Source organism: Talpa europaea (assembly GCF_964194135.1).
Source record: "Talpa europaea genome assembly, chromosome: 3".
Classification (NCBI taxonomy): Eukaryota; Metazoa; Chordata; class Mammalia; order Eulipotyphla; family Talpidae; genus Talpa; species Talpa europaea.
Window position 1 is genome coordinate 80,102,606 of NC_140069.1, and position 17,927 is coordinate 80,120,532.

The 17,927-nt window shown below is 38.9% G+C and overlaps 1 protein-coding gene across 1 annotated transcript in view; it reads right to left on the reverse strand.

Moving 5' to 3' along the window:
- Nucleotides 1-1,764: 1,764 nt before the first annotated feature.
- CDK6 (cyclin dependent kinase 6) overlaps nucleotides 1,765-17,927 on the reverse strand; it is a gene marked incomplete at both ends in the record, with an annotated part of 218,215 nt that continues 202,052 nt past the window's right edge. Inside the window, 3 exons of the mRNA XM_084230841.1 lie at nucleotides 1,765-1,911; nucleotides 8,309-8,444; nucleotides 13,223-13,273. Coding sequence (XP_084086967.1) covers nucleotides 1,765-1,911; nucleotides 8,309-8,444; nucleotides 13,223-13,273 — 334 coding nt within the window. The remainder of the gene's footprint in view (nucleotides 1,912-8,308; nucleotides 8,445-13,222; nucleotides 13,274-17,927) is intronic.

Genomic DNA, 17,927 nt, shown 5'->3' on the forward strand with positions numbered 1-17,927 from the left:
GAAAATCCTCATTCTAAAAATATTCTGTTACATGCACATAAAACATGAGCCAGAAAATCAAGGTAACAAAAATCTTCCAAAAGATACACAATGTCTTTTGGTTACTAGAGCTCACTGAGCACTAACTACATATAAGGCAGAGATGGCATGGAGTACCAAGTACTGTCGAGAAAATGCAGAAGAAAAAATAAAGCTGTTCACAATGCCCCAGCCAGGGAGGCTCTGCAGGGAGCAGTGGTGTGCACAAGGCACTAGGAACAAGCACAGCCTGGCAGATGGGGAAGACATCATTTACAGAGCAAATATGTATTTCTAAAAAACAGTGAAAGACATTTCCTCAGATACTATACTGACAAGATATTCTATAAAAATGTAAAATACTACGTAACAGTTTAAAGCAATCTATGTGCTGGTGATAGAGAAGAACCAATATTCTACTCACTGCCTAGGCAACAACAGTGAATGCCAGGTAGGAAGATCACATTAGACAGAGAACAACAGGAACCTGCTGGGACTTCGGAATTGGAGCCGTAAACCATAATCTGAATCTATCTATGAAGGGTTCATTGAAGGACAGAAAGCAGAAGGTACATGGGAGCAGCTTAAGCAATCTGTTATTAGTTATGTAATGGTAATGGTAGCAATACATGTTAGAGGTGCTGGGGGAGAGATATGATGGATACTTTGCAAACAAGGCAGTGCATGGTAGAAAAAGTACAGTGTAATAGGTGGGGAAAACATAAATGACATTCCGGGCTCTAGTCAGAGACAACTACTCTCCAAACCAAAGCAGGAAACAGTTTCTGACAAATTCCTAAAATCAAAAACAAAACAACAAAAAACAAAGAGGAGATAAATCTCAAACCAAGAAATAAAGGTTTTCTCTATTGTTTTGGATGACTTTTGCCTATTTGAGGTATATGCTCTAAATCTATAGCAACTAATAAAAAGCTTATAGGGTATTTTTCAAAGGGAACAATAAAGCGTATTATACAGGATAAAACTGACTGAACAATGAGTAAATTCAGCTTTTGAAGAGTAAATAGGTCTGTTAAAAAACAGGTCTCTGAAAAGATACTAGAATCATTTTTTTCTTTGCTGTGTGTAAAAACTTCATCTAGAAAGTGAACCTTTTACTGCTAATAAATTTAATGCTTTTGGCCAGGAAAGAAATGCTGAGGACATAGGCTCAACTTTCTAATTTGAGAAGCTCACTCTGCTGAATCACTTTCAGTCAACAGATGCCTGTTATTTATCGGTCACTTTGAGTCTTTACAATTGAATTATTCTTGTTGAAAGTAACACTTTAAGATACCAAGATTCACACACACACATATACACACACACACTCAAAAGTACCAAATCAGACTCCGGCAGCTGCAGAGAGATTAAGATTACATCACAACTCAGCTGTGCCTGGATCGCTCACTCCACACTGGCAGCATTCAAGGTTAGAAAAATGAAATGGCAGCACAATTGGTCAGCAGCTTCTCTTCTTCTGGAATTTTTCCAGGTTCTTGAAACAAACAAATAAACAAACAAATAGACAAACAAACGAATGAACATAAAGCGGCAATCACTCTTGCATTGATTTCAAAAGAGTAAACTAGGCGGTTTCCTTGGAGAAGCAGAGCCCATCCAGAAGACGGCAGCTAGAGGTTTCCAGCCAGTGATCCACAACAGCTCTGAAGGGCTTACTCAGGGGGACCCAACAGCCACCAAGGGGGTTCTCTGGATGATCAGCTCAAGGCAGTGGCTGGGACTTCAGGCTGTATTCATTTCCGAGCTGTTCTGGCTGGGTGGCAGATGGGAATCCAGGTTTTCCTTGAACCTCTCCAGGTCATGGAAGTATGGGTGAGACAGGGCACCGTAGGCAGATATTCTTTTGGCTGGATTAAATGTCAAGCATTTCTGTCATGAAGAAAAAATACCGATAGATATAAAACTGTACACTCATTTGAATAATGTTGAGTTACACAGTACTCATCTTCTATGTGTTCTATGTTTCTTCCTTTTTTTTTTTTCATCCGCTATATGTTTCTAATGGAAACATATATGAAAAGGCAGTAACTTTTGGGTTTCTTGGACTGCTGCTACCGAGGATTTCTTTCCAAACCACCCAGGCCCTTTAAAAGATATTTTTGAAACATGCATACAACTTTATTTAGGTAGTGATTTTTTTCCAATGCTAGGAAACTTTAGTTGGCATCTTCACTCCAACTTTTTTTTTTCATCCCATCCCAAGGCTTGTCAATAAGCAGAAATGGAAAGAGGTGGTCTTGCTCAGGTGTAAAAGGAATTACTAAACAAGGGTACCCTGTGGAGGAGGACAAGTGGGGGTTAAAATCTAATAATTCAAGCTAGTAAACCATGCACTCTGCGGCAGGACTACTCCATCCACAAGAAGGGATGTCTTCCTTCTAATTCCTATCAAGGTGCCTATGGGTTAATGGCAGACCTATGGGTCCATTAGGTTTAATGCTCGGGGTTGGAGATGAGTGGTTTGGTCAGTCTGAAGGGGCTACTGAGGTAGGTCCAAGAGGAAAGATCAACTTTTGGGGCAGCAATCTCCATTCCCAAATTTTTGACACATAGTTAATTACAGTGTTTCCCTAACTTCAGTTCTATTCCACTCCAACACCAGGTAATCCTTTTTTCAGATCCTCCTCCTCCTCTCTTTCTCCCACACCCCCAAAGCACTAATTAACAATATAAGTAACAAACAAAATGAGTAAGACCCACCCACTGCCCCAAAGAGCTCACGAATTGCAGATTAACTGATTTATAAAGTTCTCCAATCTTATCATTTTTGTGATGCAGAGTCCACTAAAGTGAGTCAGATATTTTAAAATGCCCTTGAATTTTAGTCCTTGCTGTAATCAAAAGTTAATCTGGATTTAATCTGGATTTCTGCCTTTAAAGAGCTTGTAGTCCCAGCCAGACTGTGACTGGATCATAGACTGCTCTGATACTCTGTTGAACATTACTGACCTAGAAAAACATGCACAAACAGAAAATTCCACATATAATTTCAGGCCACCTGTAAGGCCACGTAAGAATTCTTATGTGTCCACCATGCTAGTGGCTCTGTAGTGACGTCTACAAATCAAAGAACTAAGGGACAGTAGAAGAAGAAGCGTGTTTGTTAAATGGGTCTACTGTTGCCAATATTATATATATATTTTTTAAGATTTATTTATTTATTTATACAAGCACTGGGTACAGTCAGAAGCGCGGGAGGGTGAGAGAATTCACCAGAGCCAGAGCGGGGAGCAGAGCAGGCAGAAGGACCGAAGTACACTGCTGAGGGGAGCAGCGGGCAGCAGGAGAGGTCTGCGCGCCATGTGGGACCCTCCTCTGGTGGCCGGGGAGAAGCTGGGGATTGAACCGGCGCTGCAGAGGCTGCGGGCAGCTTCGCAACCCGGCACTCAACTGCTGCGCCACCAGGGAGGCCCTGTTACCAATATTGATAAACATTCATCTTTAATTATTTTTTAAAGATTTATTTTTATTTATGCGTGCATGAACTGGGGTGTAAGCCAGAAGTGAAGGGTGTGCGAGGATTCACCAGAGACAGAGTGGGGAGTAGAACATGCAGATCTACGGAAATACACTGCTGAGGGGAGCAGCAGAGAAATGTGCTGCACCTCGTGGGTCAGTTCTCTGGCCTAGGATCGAACTCACATTGCAATGGCTGGCGATAGCTTAATATGGCTGAGACTTTTAATTCCTGTGCCACCAGAGAGGACCAACATTCATCATTAAAAGGCTGACTCACCAAAGGACAGGAAAGCAGGGCAAAATTCTCGAGCCTGAGTTTATTCTTCCAGACTCCAAGATGGGAAAATTAAGTAGTGGCATTAGAAAAGGAAGTGTCAGTTTAATCCTAGGTCAATGGAACGATGTAAAAAAAAAAGTTGTGGGAATATGCTCAAGGTAGAGACACACATCCTCAGAGGATTATTTGGGAAGGAAACCTATCCCCACAGCTATATTCAGGATCTACAACTGGAAAGAGGGTAGATAGGAGAAGAAATTCTCATGTGAATGTGAGGGTTGTGAGAATCTCAAGTTGGAAGTCTTAGGACATTATGCCCTATAGAGGTATTGTTAGGCAAGGTGGCAAAGTTCTATCATTGCATTATTTCAGTAAAGCACTTGGTTGGCTTGATAATTAAAAAATCTTGTGTGATAATATTGTTTCTGCAAGATAATCTAATTTACTTGCAAATAACTTATAAAGTGAGCTTTGGGAATGATAATTAAGTGGAGGGCTAAAATGTGGATCAATTTTCAGTATATATTCCCTTTTTTCCTTCTCTCCCCCTATGGGAGGTATATTCTTCTTCTAGCAAAGTTGGTTCTGAACCTCCCTGGTGGCACAAGGGATTAAGATACAACGTATGGGGCTGTCCATGGCCACTGCAACACGAGTTTGATGTCCAGCCAGGAAGCAACCCACATGGCGCAGCAGACCTCTCCTGACTCGCCCACTGCTCCCCTCAGCAGTGTATTTCAGTCGATCTGCCTGTTCTGTTCCCCACTCTGTCTCTGGTGAATCCTCTCACCCCCCACACCTCTGGCCTGTACCCCAGTTCTTGTATGAATAAATAAAAAAATCTTAAAAAATAAAAAAAAAAAAGAACAAAGTTGGGTTTGGCTATGGAGCTTGCTTAGGCCAGAGGGATGCGAACTGAAGTGGTGCACTTTCCATGCACAGGCCTTCACGGGCATGGTTTGTTTCTGCTTGCCCACCTGGGAGGATGCACTTTCTGCATGAGAAAAACATGCCCCCAGGTGATGAAGCCCCCCCCCCTTGGCCTGGGCCCCAGAATGAGATAAAGGAGACTTGTACTGTCACACAAGCTGAAGCAGAGCTGCCCCAGATGATTCACAGCACTTCTCTGCCAATCCTCAGACACACGAGCATGAAATAAATGTGAAGGTTGTATGCTAATGAGATTTTTTGGGGTTGTTTTACAGCAAAAGTGAACAAATACCATCACCACCTCCTCTCCTCTCAAACCCCCAAAAGTACGTCAGGCACTGAAAGCTGTTGGAGAGCAGAAACTCTAAAACTTTTCCAGTAAGAGCTTCATATTAATAAATACTCAGTATCCTAAATTAATCATGGTGATTGGGACTAAATTTGTAAAGATGTGTAGGTTTTGGTGCTAAAAATAATTCCTTCCCTGAATTGTGTTCTCACCCTACACTTGTTATATATGTATGTAAGGGCGTTTATAAATATCAATGTATCTATTCACGCATAGATAACTGAGGTATTTTATAAAGTCAACCATTTTTCAGATAAAAATGAAGGATAACTCAAAAGTGCTAAATTTTTAAACTTTTAAATGTTAATAGTTTCTTAAATAAAACAACTCTCCAAAACACACCTGATTTTTCTTCCTTAGACAATAAATTTAACAGAGGCAACAGATATTACTGGGATCTCAGCTACCCATCCTGTATTAAATGGCCCATCTACTGCTTTACTGCTTGTGTCTCTCCTAGCATGAAACAGAGCTTTAAAGGGGTTCTGAGCTTTGAGGTCGTGGGTTGTCAATTCCTTGAATGCCGGTGGATACTATGTGCTATTTCCCCTGGACCTGATGTCACTGGCTCTTCTTCTTCATTCTTTTCCTTTGCTTTTTCTAGTCTCTGCTGCCACTCATTGTCCACCCTCTTCCTTCCCTCTGGTAGGTTTTTTTTGTTCCCTTTTTTCTTTGCCAGTCTCCTGCTACTCTGCACTCTAGCACTGGTGTGTGGTCTGACTTTGAAAGCCATCGATACTTGTGGAAGGCCATGAATGAGCGTGTGGCATTGTCTGTTATCTTCACGTTTTAAGTTCTTCTAGCTGACACCCTGATGTTGGAGTTAGGAGGTATTTTTGAGAGGTTTCTGCATCTTCTGGTAGCTGAAAGAGTGGGACACTTTGCCACTAAATTTGTTCACCACTGTGATTTTCTGTCTAGAATCTTCTAAGAGGAATATTGCACTCAAAGTTCCTGCTGAAATGAAAGCCTAAAGGGGCCATATTTTATAACAAATTACCTCCATACCCTCCAGCACAGTTGAGAGGTCCTAGGAGCTACCCTACATCATAGGCAAAAAGGTGAGGGGGATCAGCCAGAGTCCACCTTTTAGGAATCTATTGTTGGAAATACTTAGAATGCAAAAACAATAGCAATGGGACTTAAAGTGGAAAGGATCTTGAGATAGCTGAAGTTATGATAGTCAAGGTCTGTTAATGTTAAGGAAAGCAGACAGTACAACTGAAAAGAAGCAATGAGGTGGAGAAACGGCATTCATGGCAGAGAAAAGCAGAGTTGCTAAGAGTAGGTGATGCAGAGGACAGAGAGAGCACTTACACACTAGATGGCTTTCCATTTCTAGGCCAGATGAAACAGTCCATCAAACCCCTTTTCTTAAAGTAGCACAAACAGATGTCTGTTACTGGAAACCAAGGCAAAGTTTCCTAAGTGGTGAGAATGTTAGCAAGTGTGTATATATAGTAAGCCTTTGTCTAAGTGAGTATTTTCCCTTCTGATTCATTTATTTTAAAGGATGTGGGCCAATGTCCTCAGTATCTTAGAAATAAACAATGTAGATGGAATATAACTATCCCGATTTGCAACAGGCAGTGGAGGGAAGTTTTGCCTTAGCATGAGAATATAAGGCACCATCAGCTGAAAACAGAGTGAGGGTTTTCACTGGAAAATCTATGGCTCTGCAATCATTCCAATCAGAGGCTGTGTCCCCACAGAATTGAAGCACAGTATTTCTACTAAGGCCTATAGACTCTCAGGCCTCTATTTGAAATTCAGAATACACTGACAGAACGGGAGCACTGGCTCCTCTGGGTCTAGGACTTTCCTGCATTAGGTAAAGGACACACTCATTACTCACTGGGTTCCAGATGTCAAGAGTAGCCAAAGAGTATTTTCCTTGACCTACTGTTCTGTCCTTCAAGTATAGGGAATTATGTACAGGGCTGAGTATTATAAGTTTGAGTCTCAAATTGAGTATGGAATTCCTTGATTTCAGTGTACCTATTTTCCACATATATGACCCACTCAATATTTATTAAATACACTGGAAACTAGAAGGAGGACAGCTAAATAGTTGCTTTGGAAAAAACCTCTTCCCAAAGATGTACCTATTTTTAAAAAGGCGCATTAACCAGCACGTTGTTTATGTAGCATGAAACTGTAAATAAGGAAGGGTAATATGAAATACTGTTATTTTGTTATGCTGTTGATGAGGGAAAAAAAAAAAAACCTGACTTCCAGCTGGAGCCACCATCCGTATGTGCTTTACACATTCTCCCATGTCTACATGTATTTTCTCTAATGCTTCGGCTTTCATCGATACCCCAACGATGCACATGTTAGGTTTGCTGGCGGGTCTAAACTGCCCTAGTCTGAATGAGTGTGGGTGTTGGGCACTGCACCCTGTGAAGTAAGGGCATCCTGTCCTGGGATGGTTCCTGCCTTGTGCCCCAAGCTGCCTGGATAAGCTCAGGGTTCTTGCTGCCCTGAACTAAGTGGATTAGAAACGAATGAATATAAATTATTATTTAATATAAGAAGTTTTGGGATCTTCATTTAGAAGTTTGTTAATGCTTAACTATTGTAAAACTGGTTTGCTTATGCCTTTTTTTTAAACTTTAAAAAAAATTTATTTCATTTATTTATGCATACAAGAACTTGGTGTAAGCCAGGGGTGTGGGGGGTCAGAGGATTCACCAGATACAGAGCAGGGAGCATAACAGGCAGATCTACTGAAATACACTGCTGAGGGGAACAGCAGGCGAGACAGGAGAGGTCTGCTGCACCATGTAGGTCATCAACCTGGCTGAGGATTGAACTCAGGCTACAGTGGCTGATGATAGCTTGATAATGCTGAGACTTTAAGCCCTGTGCCACCAGAGAGGCCCCCTACACACCTTTTAATTTAAAGTTTCCAAGAACCTACCCATGACATTAAGTGAGGACTCACTTTATTCACTTCTAGAGCAGCATATGTCTAGAGGAATTGAAAGGCTTCTAAGGTTGCATTCAAATGGTAGTGGATGGTGGATTGAAGGCACATGGATGAGACACTTTCTCTTCCTATAGGAACCGAAGACAATCCAGTGAAGTCACTAGTTAAATGTGTGAAAGTAAAATCTACAGAGAGATTGTGAGATTGTGGCCTCTGTCCTGTGTGGTCATGACATGGGACGCGATCTGATGTTTGTGTCCACTCAGTGTGGCCAGTTTGAATCTCTCCCTTAGCACAAATGTGCATCACATTGACTTACCAGAAGTAGGTCTTTGCCTAGCTCATCAATATCTGCCACAAAGTTCTCAATCGGTTGAGGAGATTTGGAATGAAAAGCCTGTCTGGGAAGGGCAACATCTCTAGGCCAGTCCTCTTCTCCAGGAAGCCCAATCACACTACAAAAGAACCACATGTGAACACGGCATTAGTTGCTATGCTGAAATTGTTTCCCTGCCAAATTTTAGAGTAAGGCAAAGTCTAGGGAACAGGTACAGGGGGCAGAGAGACCCAGGAGTCCCCTGCTTCTATCACTAGCTGGACTCTCATTTCTCTGTCTTACTGCAGTATATTGATCATGGGGTGAAGGATAATCTCATATGAGAATTGTAAAATTCACTGGGAAGAGATAAGAGACTACTTGGTGGTAGATTCTACATGTAAGAGAGATTGTATAAACGGAAAAATCTTAAAAAGTCCTAACAGAGCAGGACCCAGATATTCAAAGGAGATCCCCAAAGACATATTTTTTGTTTATGTTGAGTGCTTTCTATGTTCTGTTCAAACACTCCCCATATCTACATACTTTTATGATGTTCATATAGCACAATTTGTTAACACATAAATTTGATTGCATTTTTGGTTAAAGACCATTTTTGGTTAAAGACCCCAAATGGTAACTACATATATTAGAATCAGGCCAAAAAAAACACAAACAAACAAACAAAAAAAACGGTTAAAAGGTATGCACTATGCAAACTTAATTTTATAATCCAATAGTAAAGTATGTACTAATATTATATAGATTCGCTTAATATATAATTTATTCTATATATTTTTATACTAGATAACTATTTTGTGGTATTCTAAGATGAGCAAACAATAAATAAAAATAATATATTTTGCTTCTCCTGAAAATCATTCCGGGATCAGAAATGTAGAGAGAACAAACTGATAAAAAAAGAAGAAGAGCTTTGGAAGAGGCAGACCTGGGTTTTCCACTTGCCACTAATTGGTATATGAGACCAAATACTTAACTTCTATGAGCCTCAGTCTTTATGTAACAGTAATGTTCAGTTTTTGAGGGTTTGCAATAATTTATATAAAGTGCATAATACAGAGTCTGACACAGTGTTTGTCAGCATCATTACATTACCCATTATTATTAGAAGAGAAAAATGTTATTAATCCAAAACACACAGGCAAGGCATCACTACCATGCTAAAAACATCAACTGCTTGAGTCCTATTATTGCATGACTTAAAGTTTCTTCAGATATAATAACAGTGGTCAGGTACAAGTGCTCAACTTGTACATTACATAGATATTATTTATAGTTTACGGATAGCTGGTAAGTAGATTTGGGTAAGAGATGTTAGAGGAAACAAGAATTTGTATTTCACACAGACTGATTAAAAAAATTAACTCTGAACTAAAAAAACCATAGTTTAGTGGGCAGGATATATAATTATTCAAATACCAGTATTCAAGATACTATTTTAACTACAGTAAGAAATGATGCTGGCCTGCATTAATCATCTCCTTGGCCTGCACTCACCGGCATTAAGGCCTAGAAGGGGTGTTTTCCTGAACAGAGTTTCGGGGTTCAGAAAGATGTGCTGGTAAATATCACATTATCTCTGGGTTTTGTTTCCTTGCCCTGCCTCAACAGAACCTATAGGTCACAGACCTCACCTGTGTATAGCATACAGCTTGTTGTACCTGCACCGGTCACAGGGTATCTGGGGGAAGATTCTAGTCCTGGTTGGGCATGCGGAGAGTCATGTCACTGAGACAGATAAAAAACGACTCATGGACATATATACTGGGACAAATGTATAGAAATGACAACTTTGGGCAATATACAAGTTTGTCTAATAGAAAGATTTAGAATAAGAATAATTAAAAAAAACCCAAAATACCATTAACTATTAAAGGAAATAAATATATATGTGATTAGACAGAATGGGACAAGGCAGAAAAGTCAAGAAGGTGGCTTATTAAAGAAATTTAAAATTCTTCTTTCATTCATTTTTATTTTTTAACCATGATTATATCAATAGCTTCACATCACCTAGAATTGATTATAACAACACTTAGAAATAATTTAAAAAAATTTTATCTGCAGTTATGAATACTTCTATGTTGAGTTAAATCTTGCAATATGGGGAGCTGAATGTCAAAAGCCTTCAGAGAAATAGTATTTCCGTATGTATATATATGTATGGTATATTGTTTTAAACATATACATAATAATTTAGATAATGAATTTACATAACTTTTAAAAGAGTTTAAAGTCTATCACCTCCTTCTGATTTTGTAGCAACTTCCTACATGTAGGTCAGGCATTATTATTCCCATTTTATAGATGAGAAAATTGAGGATGATGAATGAAATAAGCTTCCAAAACCACACAAGGTGAGCTCATTGAGAATCCAGTTCTTCTTATTCCTAATATAACACTTTGCGTCTATTTTACCATGATTCTGCTCCTAAAAATGCTCTAAAATGACACAGGCTAAAAGCATTCAGTTTCAAAGTTTCACAGAACAGTTTCACTTGTTCTGTGAAAGTATAAATCTTTCTAAATGGAGAAACTTTTTTCCATATTCCTCTTTGGAGAATGTGAATATGGCTTTCCTTCTAAAAAATTTTTAGTTTAATAGCATAATATCAGTTAATATTCACTTTAAAATTCAGTTTGAACTTTTATGGCCCATATAAGAGTGTTGTGAAATTCAAACAGGTCCATTAAAAATGTTTGCATTAACTTTCAATATTTAGACAGCTGAATATAAGCCTAAAAAGCTGACATTTGTACTGGAAAGACTGGCGTCACAAAAACCTGTAAATGGCAGTGATGATGGGGGCAGAAATCATTTTCAAGTACTTTTGATGTGACACTAGAGTGCAGCATTGTCCCTTTTCTCTAAACAGCAGTACATTTATTTAGAGGAAGTAGAACATCATTTCAATGAAACAATGCCAGAAACCAAGAAGTAAAACCTCAAAGGACAAAACATATAGAACTTTATAGTTTCTTTTCTCTGGCAACCTAGAATCTCAGGTCTTTACCAGATGTGGAAGCGGCTTTCCCTTTGGATACAAGTCAAACATGCTTGTCAAATGTTCCTTCTTGTCCACCTCATTGGCTTCCTGTACTAAGGGGCACTAACAATATGGACAAGGTTGCAGACACCAGTGTAGGAGACAAAAAGTCAAGGTGGTGTCAGTAGGAAAAGCAGAGGGTGTCAGGGTCTGGCAAATTGATTTCCGTATAGGTTATTTCACTGAACAGAGGGGTCACTGATATATTTGACTTTCACTGTTCCCTGTTCAAGATCACATTTACACAAAGTAAATTCAACAGTGATGGGGAAGAATAGATGGGAATTCATCACTTTAAAATCAAGGAAATTGACATCCTGAACCAGAGAATAACATGAAAGTTTTGTCCTTTCATCCGGCTACAGAGTGGAGAGTGGCAGTAGAAGCAGTGGTCATGGCAGCTGCCCTGGACTCGGGAGGCCCCCAGAAAACACGAGTCAATGTTTAAAGCCACTGGCTGGGTTCTGACTCAGCAGTGGCACTGGCACTAACAGAAGTCTACTGGAGTTGCTTCCAGTCACCAGTTAGCTTTCAGCTTTATTCCAACTGTTTTAAGCAGCTATGTTTGAGTAGATAGTGTTAAAATACAATTCTTTTGGGGCAGTTTTTCCTAGTTTTACAGACTGCAAATATTATAAAAATCACTGGGACTCCTATAAAATGTAACGCACCAATGATCAGGGCTATTTTTGGTTCCAGAACTCCCACATTTTTCCTACTCCACCCCAATTCTGATGGGCTTTGGCAAACTCACAAATCCCAAAAGGATGCCATACTCCACGCTTTGTGAGGAGAAAAGCCCTTTGTTAGCAATTTAGAAACCTAAAAACATATATATCCTCACATGCATAACATGTAGACATAAATGGAACTCCGCAAATCATCAAGGAACTATATGATTAATGATGAATTACAATAATAGCGAACTAAAAAAAAAAAGCTTTTATTATGTACCAGACGATGTGACAGTCCTTTACAGGGTGTTTTATTTTATTTTTTAAAGATTTATTTATTTATTTATACAAGAACCGGGGTACAGGCCAGATGTGTGGGAGGGTGAGAGAATTCACCAGAGACAGAACAGGCAGACTGACGAAATACACTGCTGAGGGGAGCAGCGGGCGCGACAGGAGAGGTCTGCCACACCATGTGGGACCCTCACATGCTGGCAGGGATAGAACCCGTGCTGCAGAGGCTGCGGACAGCTTCACAGTGCAGCGCTCAACTGCCTGCACCACCAGGGGAGGCCCTACAGGGTGTTTTAAATGATGTTTTCAAGTTTGCATAGTTATATAGCTACAGATGTAGGGTTAGAGCTTAGGATTCTCTCTTCCTATTTTGGTGTTCCAGAATATGTAGCACACCATCGTGAGTCCAGGAAAACAAAACAAGACAATGTAAAATCAACCTAGATACATTAGGATAATCAAAGGGGACAGGAAAGCCAGTGAGCAAGGATGGGTTACCAAGCCACGAATTGCTCACTGCTGATGGTGGATGCATCTGAAATGAATGCAAACAGATAATACATCTGAACTAAAGAAGTGGAGCTCAGTCAAGCAAAGAAAGAGGAGCTGCAAAAAGATACACACAAACAACATACAAGCTTTCAGAACAGAGCCATTAGGCCACATGCCATTATGGGCTTTGCATAAAACAGCATATTTACCATGTCCCCACTCACCACACAAATAGGAATTGTCTATAGCAGTAGCTTGGGATAGGAAAGATAAGAGGTAAACATATTATATATATTATATTACATGAACATCAAGGAAAACTTACTGCAAATGCTTTAATGTTAAGGACACAGTTTTAATAGTATGATGTAAAATTAATTGTTACTTACTCCAAGATTTTTCCAAGTTGATCCACATCTGAACTGCCACGAAAAAGAGGCCTTAAAAAAAAAAAACAAACACATATTAAACAAGGAATTTTCTCAGGTGACATTTCAATAACATTTGTCATTATCATTGTTGAACAGGGAAACAAAATATGTTTGATGAATGGGGAAGAATTGAGGCATCTCTTCTTTTGGAAAATAAAGGTTTGTTGAATGAAGTTTGTAAGACCCTCTCTTTTCTGGAGTGGGCACTGAAACCCAACTCTGAAAGTTAGTTGTAGAAGTGGCTTGTGTCCTTACCATCTTGGCTTTCAGCTCCTTTTTCGTTTTTGTAGTTGGTAATATTCTAACATTTCTGCTAGCTCCACTATGCACTTAAGGAAATGCCTGCTATACTTTACCTTATATTTGCTAAATGTTTTAGAAGAGGACTTTGAAGTCATCTGGTCTACGCTAGTGCCAGAGCCAGAAGTCTTCTCTCTACTTATTGATTCGTCTTAGCTCACAAAATAAAATGTGCTGGCCATTCTTGAGTTAGAATTGTCCCATTAGTTTGGCCTCTCTTAATGAGTATAGTAAGTTGAAGGTCTGAATCAATACTGCTCTTTTGTGAACACTCAGTGAAACCTGCTACAGGGAACACTAGAAACTTGGGGACAAGAATTTAGTGTACAGCTCAGAATGACTTTTGCCACTTTAGGAAGAACTGGTGAACCACTCCAAGGTTTATTAACCTGGCTCTGTTGGTTTGGCTTGCATTACACAGAACCACTAAACCTGGAATGCAAGCAATTAACTCCTATAAGATGGGTACAAATACATAATTCCAAAAAACAGAATTCTATAAATAGAATCCACTTCTCGATAGAAGCATGAAAGAGGGAACAGGACTAACTAGAACTGGTACTCCCAGGTGACCAAGAGATTGGTGATAAATATGATCAAACGCTTATGGCAGTCTATTCAGATTCTGGCTGAAAATTCTGAATTGTTTGTATGAGCTCGTTTTATGAGAGAGGATGCTATGTATAATTTATTTGGAAAAATTCAGAGGAAATAGAAAATATTTCATCATAATGAACACTTGGGTATACTGTGGGGGAATATGGAGGTAAGAATTAGAACCCCCTAGGGACTTTGTATTTTACAATCTGTCTTTAAATAAGACTATTTGCTGAAAAGTTTAGGCAGTAGCAGGTCTCTGATCTGTGTATATCATGTACTGAAGTGACACACAAGACTGTATTTTCACTGAAGTTATTTTGAATGTCTTCCTTAGATTGCCAAGTTAAATATCCTCTAATTAATTAAGTTAGGACATATTTTAGGTGGACAAATGTAAACATAAACACTGATTATATTCTTCAGTTTAGTGGTGAGGGACAGTTTAATTCTATGGCCTTTAATAATTTTATGTTTTAGGAATGATTCAGTTGAAACATACATAGACATCAGTTGGACTTGCCTGGTTCTTTATTACAATGACATAAGAGTTGAGCTGGAAGGAAGCAGAAGTTTGAAGGTGCAAAGTGGGACAGAATAAAAGGAATAAAAGAAATACTGAAAGACTGAGACAGAGTAGCAATAACCATCTGAGGAGTCCAAAATACCTTTGAACTCTGTTTCTTCCTATTACTTAAAAATCTAACTCTCCTGGAAATTGTTATGGAAGTCATGCATGAAGAAGGAAAATAGGAGAGAAGTGTTATTATATACTCTAAGACAGAGGTGCACAAAAGATAAAAACATATGCCTTTTTTTTTTTTTTTTTGAGTCACTGCAGGGAGATCTACTAAACTATATTACCATGTCTGGTTTTAGACATAACCCTCCCATTCCCAAGCCCCCATAACACACTTACTAATTCTTTTTACTAATTATTTAAAGGTAACATTAGCAACAGAGATATTCTATTAAGGACAGTAAATCAGAAACTTATTCTTAGAGTATGAAATTTTTTTTCCCTTATAGAAATTTTTTTTTTAAGATTTATTTATTTATGCATAGAAGAACTGGGGTACAGGCCAGAGGTGTGGATGGTGAGAGGATTCACCAGAGACAAAGTGGGGAGCAGAACAGGACAGACTGACTGAAATACACTGCTGAGGGGAGCAGCGGACGAGTCAGGAGAGGTCTGCTGTGCCATGTAGGTGAATTGTGTGCTGCAGTGGCTGCTGATTGCTTCATAGGTTGTGTCTTAACCCCCTGTGCCACCAGGGAGACCCCATAGAAATCTTTTTTGGGAGGGTTAAATAATAAAATGGAAAGATTATACTGATCAAAAAAAAATCCCAAAATATAGATTGCAATTGCTTTACTGGATTAACACCTTTAAAAAACCCTTTTATAGGGCCTCCCCGGTGGCGCAGCGGTTGAGCGCTGGGTTGCGAAACTGCGCGCGGCCTCTGCGGCGCCGGTTCGATCCCCGGCTGCTCCCCGGCCACCGGAGGAGGGTCCCACATGGCGCGCAGACCTCTCCTGCCGCCCGCTGCTCCCCTCAGCAGTGTACTTCGGTCCTTCTGCCTGCTCTGCTCCCGGCTCTGGCTCTGGTGAATTCTCTCACCCTCCCGCACTTCTGACTGTACCCAGTGCATGTATAAACAAAACAAACAAACAAATAAATAAAGCATGCGTCTATTAAAAAAAAAAAAACCCTTTTATAATATATGACACTACTTAAAGATTGGTAACTTGTATACATTTTACTATAAAAAACTATGATTAATAACTTACTTTAGATAACTTTCATTAGTTTAATCAAGAGTTTGAGTAATGGTGCACAAACATCTGCTTAAGATTTCTGTTGAATGTAAATTTCATGAATCCATTTCAAATTTTACACCTACATTTCCTTTCTCCTCACTGTAGCTTTTTCTTTAGAAGATTTCCACTATATTCACTTCTTGGGACTATTACATTCTACTGCATAAACCCTGTTTGTCATGGAGCTGAGCTGCTTTCTATTTTGAATTCCCACATGAACTACAGAGGAGCATACTTTACCAAACTATCCTCTGAAACCAATTTATTTGACAAGACAAACAATATTTGGAGTAAACTATCTTAGTCTGAACATTTCTATTACTCTTTTATGAAAGAGAATTTTAGATTATTTCCAAGTATTTTCTTCAAATTATTTCTTTTAATGTAACATCTGATAAGTTAGTGCTGGTATGATAAACTTTTTATGAAAGAAATATTTTCATTTATACATGCAAGCATCTTTTTCTAATGAAAAGGAGATTATTGCAAAGGAATGGCAACACTTCAAAGAATAGCATTCATTTCAAACCGTAGCAAAGTCAATTCTCTTCTCTTCTCGTATCACTTTAGGCACTGTTACGCCAAAACAAATATGGTTCTGGGGCGGGGGGAATGGTTTAGCAAAGATTTTCCACAAGGTTTTCTTGAATTTATGAGAAGTCAAGCCTTGCTATTCTCCCCACTCCTCCCACTGGAACATATGTTGATCTTTCAGGCTATCTGTTGACTAGGAAAAGAGTATAGACTTTGGGGGATGGCCTGTTCTGGGTTTGAACGCCTGCTGGCTCAATCATTTCTCCCTGTATGACCTTAGGAAAGTCACTTAAACCCCTTTGAACTGTGTTCATCTGTAAAATGCACAAAATGACACCAGTCTCATAGGATCAATGTAAATGAGGTTATGAATATATATAATCTAAAATGTTCAGTTTACAGTAGAGAAACAGTATCAATTGAACACACATGCTTTCTCACATTCAATATGGTGGCTATCTTCTGTTCCTGACTACCATTATACACACATGATAATGCAAAATACTTCACACAGTAAACAAGAAAGCAAGGAGGCATCTGTTACTCTGTGGGACATGCCCAAATTGGGTCACTATATATTCTCTATAGCTGTTATGGTTGTCACGCTTTTACTAAAGATGAATTTTCCAAAGGATGAATGTGAATTTTTCAATAAGGATTAATTAATTCTGAATTGGCAAAATCATTTCCTTTTTTATAGGTAGTTTTAGCAAAAAACAAAACAAAACAAAAACAACAAAACACTCACCAAGTATTAAATCTTTTACCACTAGAGTGAATTTTCTTGGGTCAAATTACAAAGGGGAGCAAGTTTCTTATTACATGCCTTTTTAAATAAATAACTGGAAGAACATGTAAATATCATTCATAATCCCAATGAGCAGTGGAAAACAATGTTTTGAAGTAAGCTATGTTTTCTACCAGATGAAATATATGCTGATATTCCTGTTACTAAAAGGAAGTGATAATGGAAGATGAAAGATTTCTTTTAGTAACAATACTTTCATTGTACTTAAAGGAGGAGGAAGTCAAGGATCACCCTATAAAACACCTTTGTAACCTGCACTTGACCTGCAGCTATGCTTTAGTGCTATCTCTCTTGATTAGTAGAGGAATTTTCCATGTTCATAAAATGACCTTTCAAAAAAATATTCCCCAGGGAAATGTCTATTTTATAATCATTTCCATGTTCAGTTCTAGAGCTCTTATCTGCTAAGTTAAAATGTTAACTTATTACTTTACAATTACCACCTATTCAAATAACCAGATTAAGAAGAAAAATCAATTAATTGATTTACTTGGTAAACAATAATTGGTGATCACCCACTAAGCACATGTTATGGTGTGAATTAGGTGCTAGAAGACCACCTCTCCCCAAAATACACATACTAAATATAAATTATTATAAAGA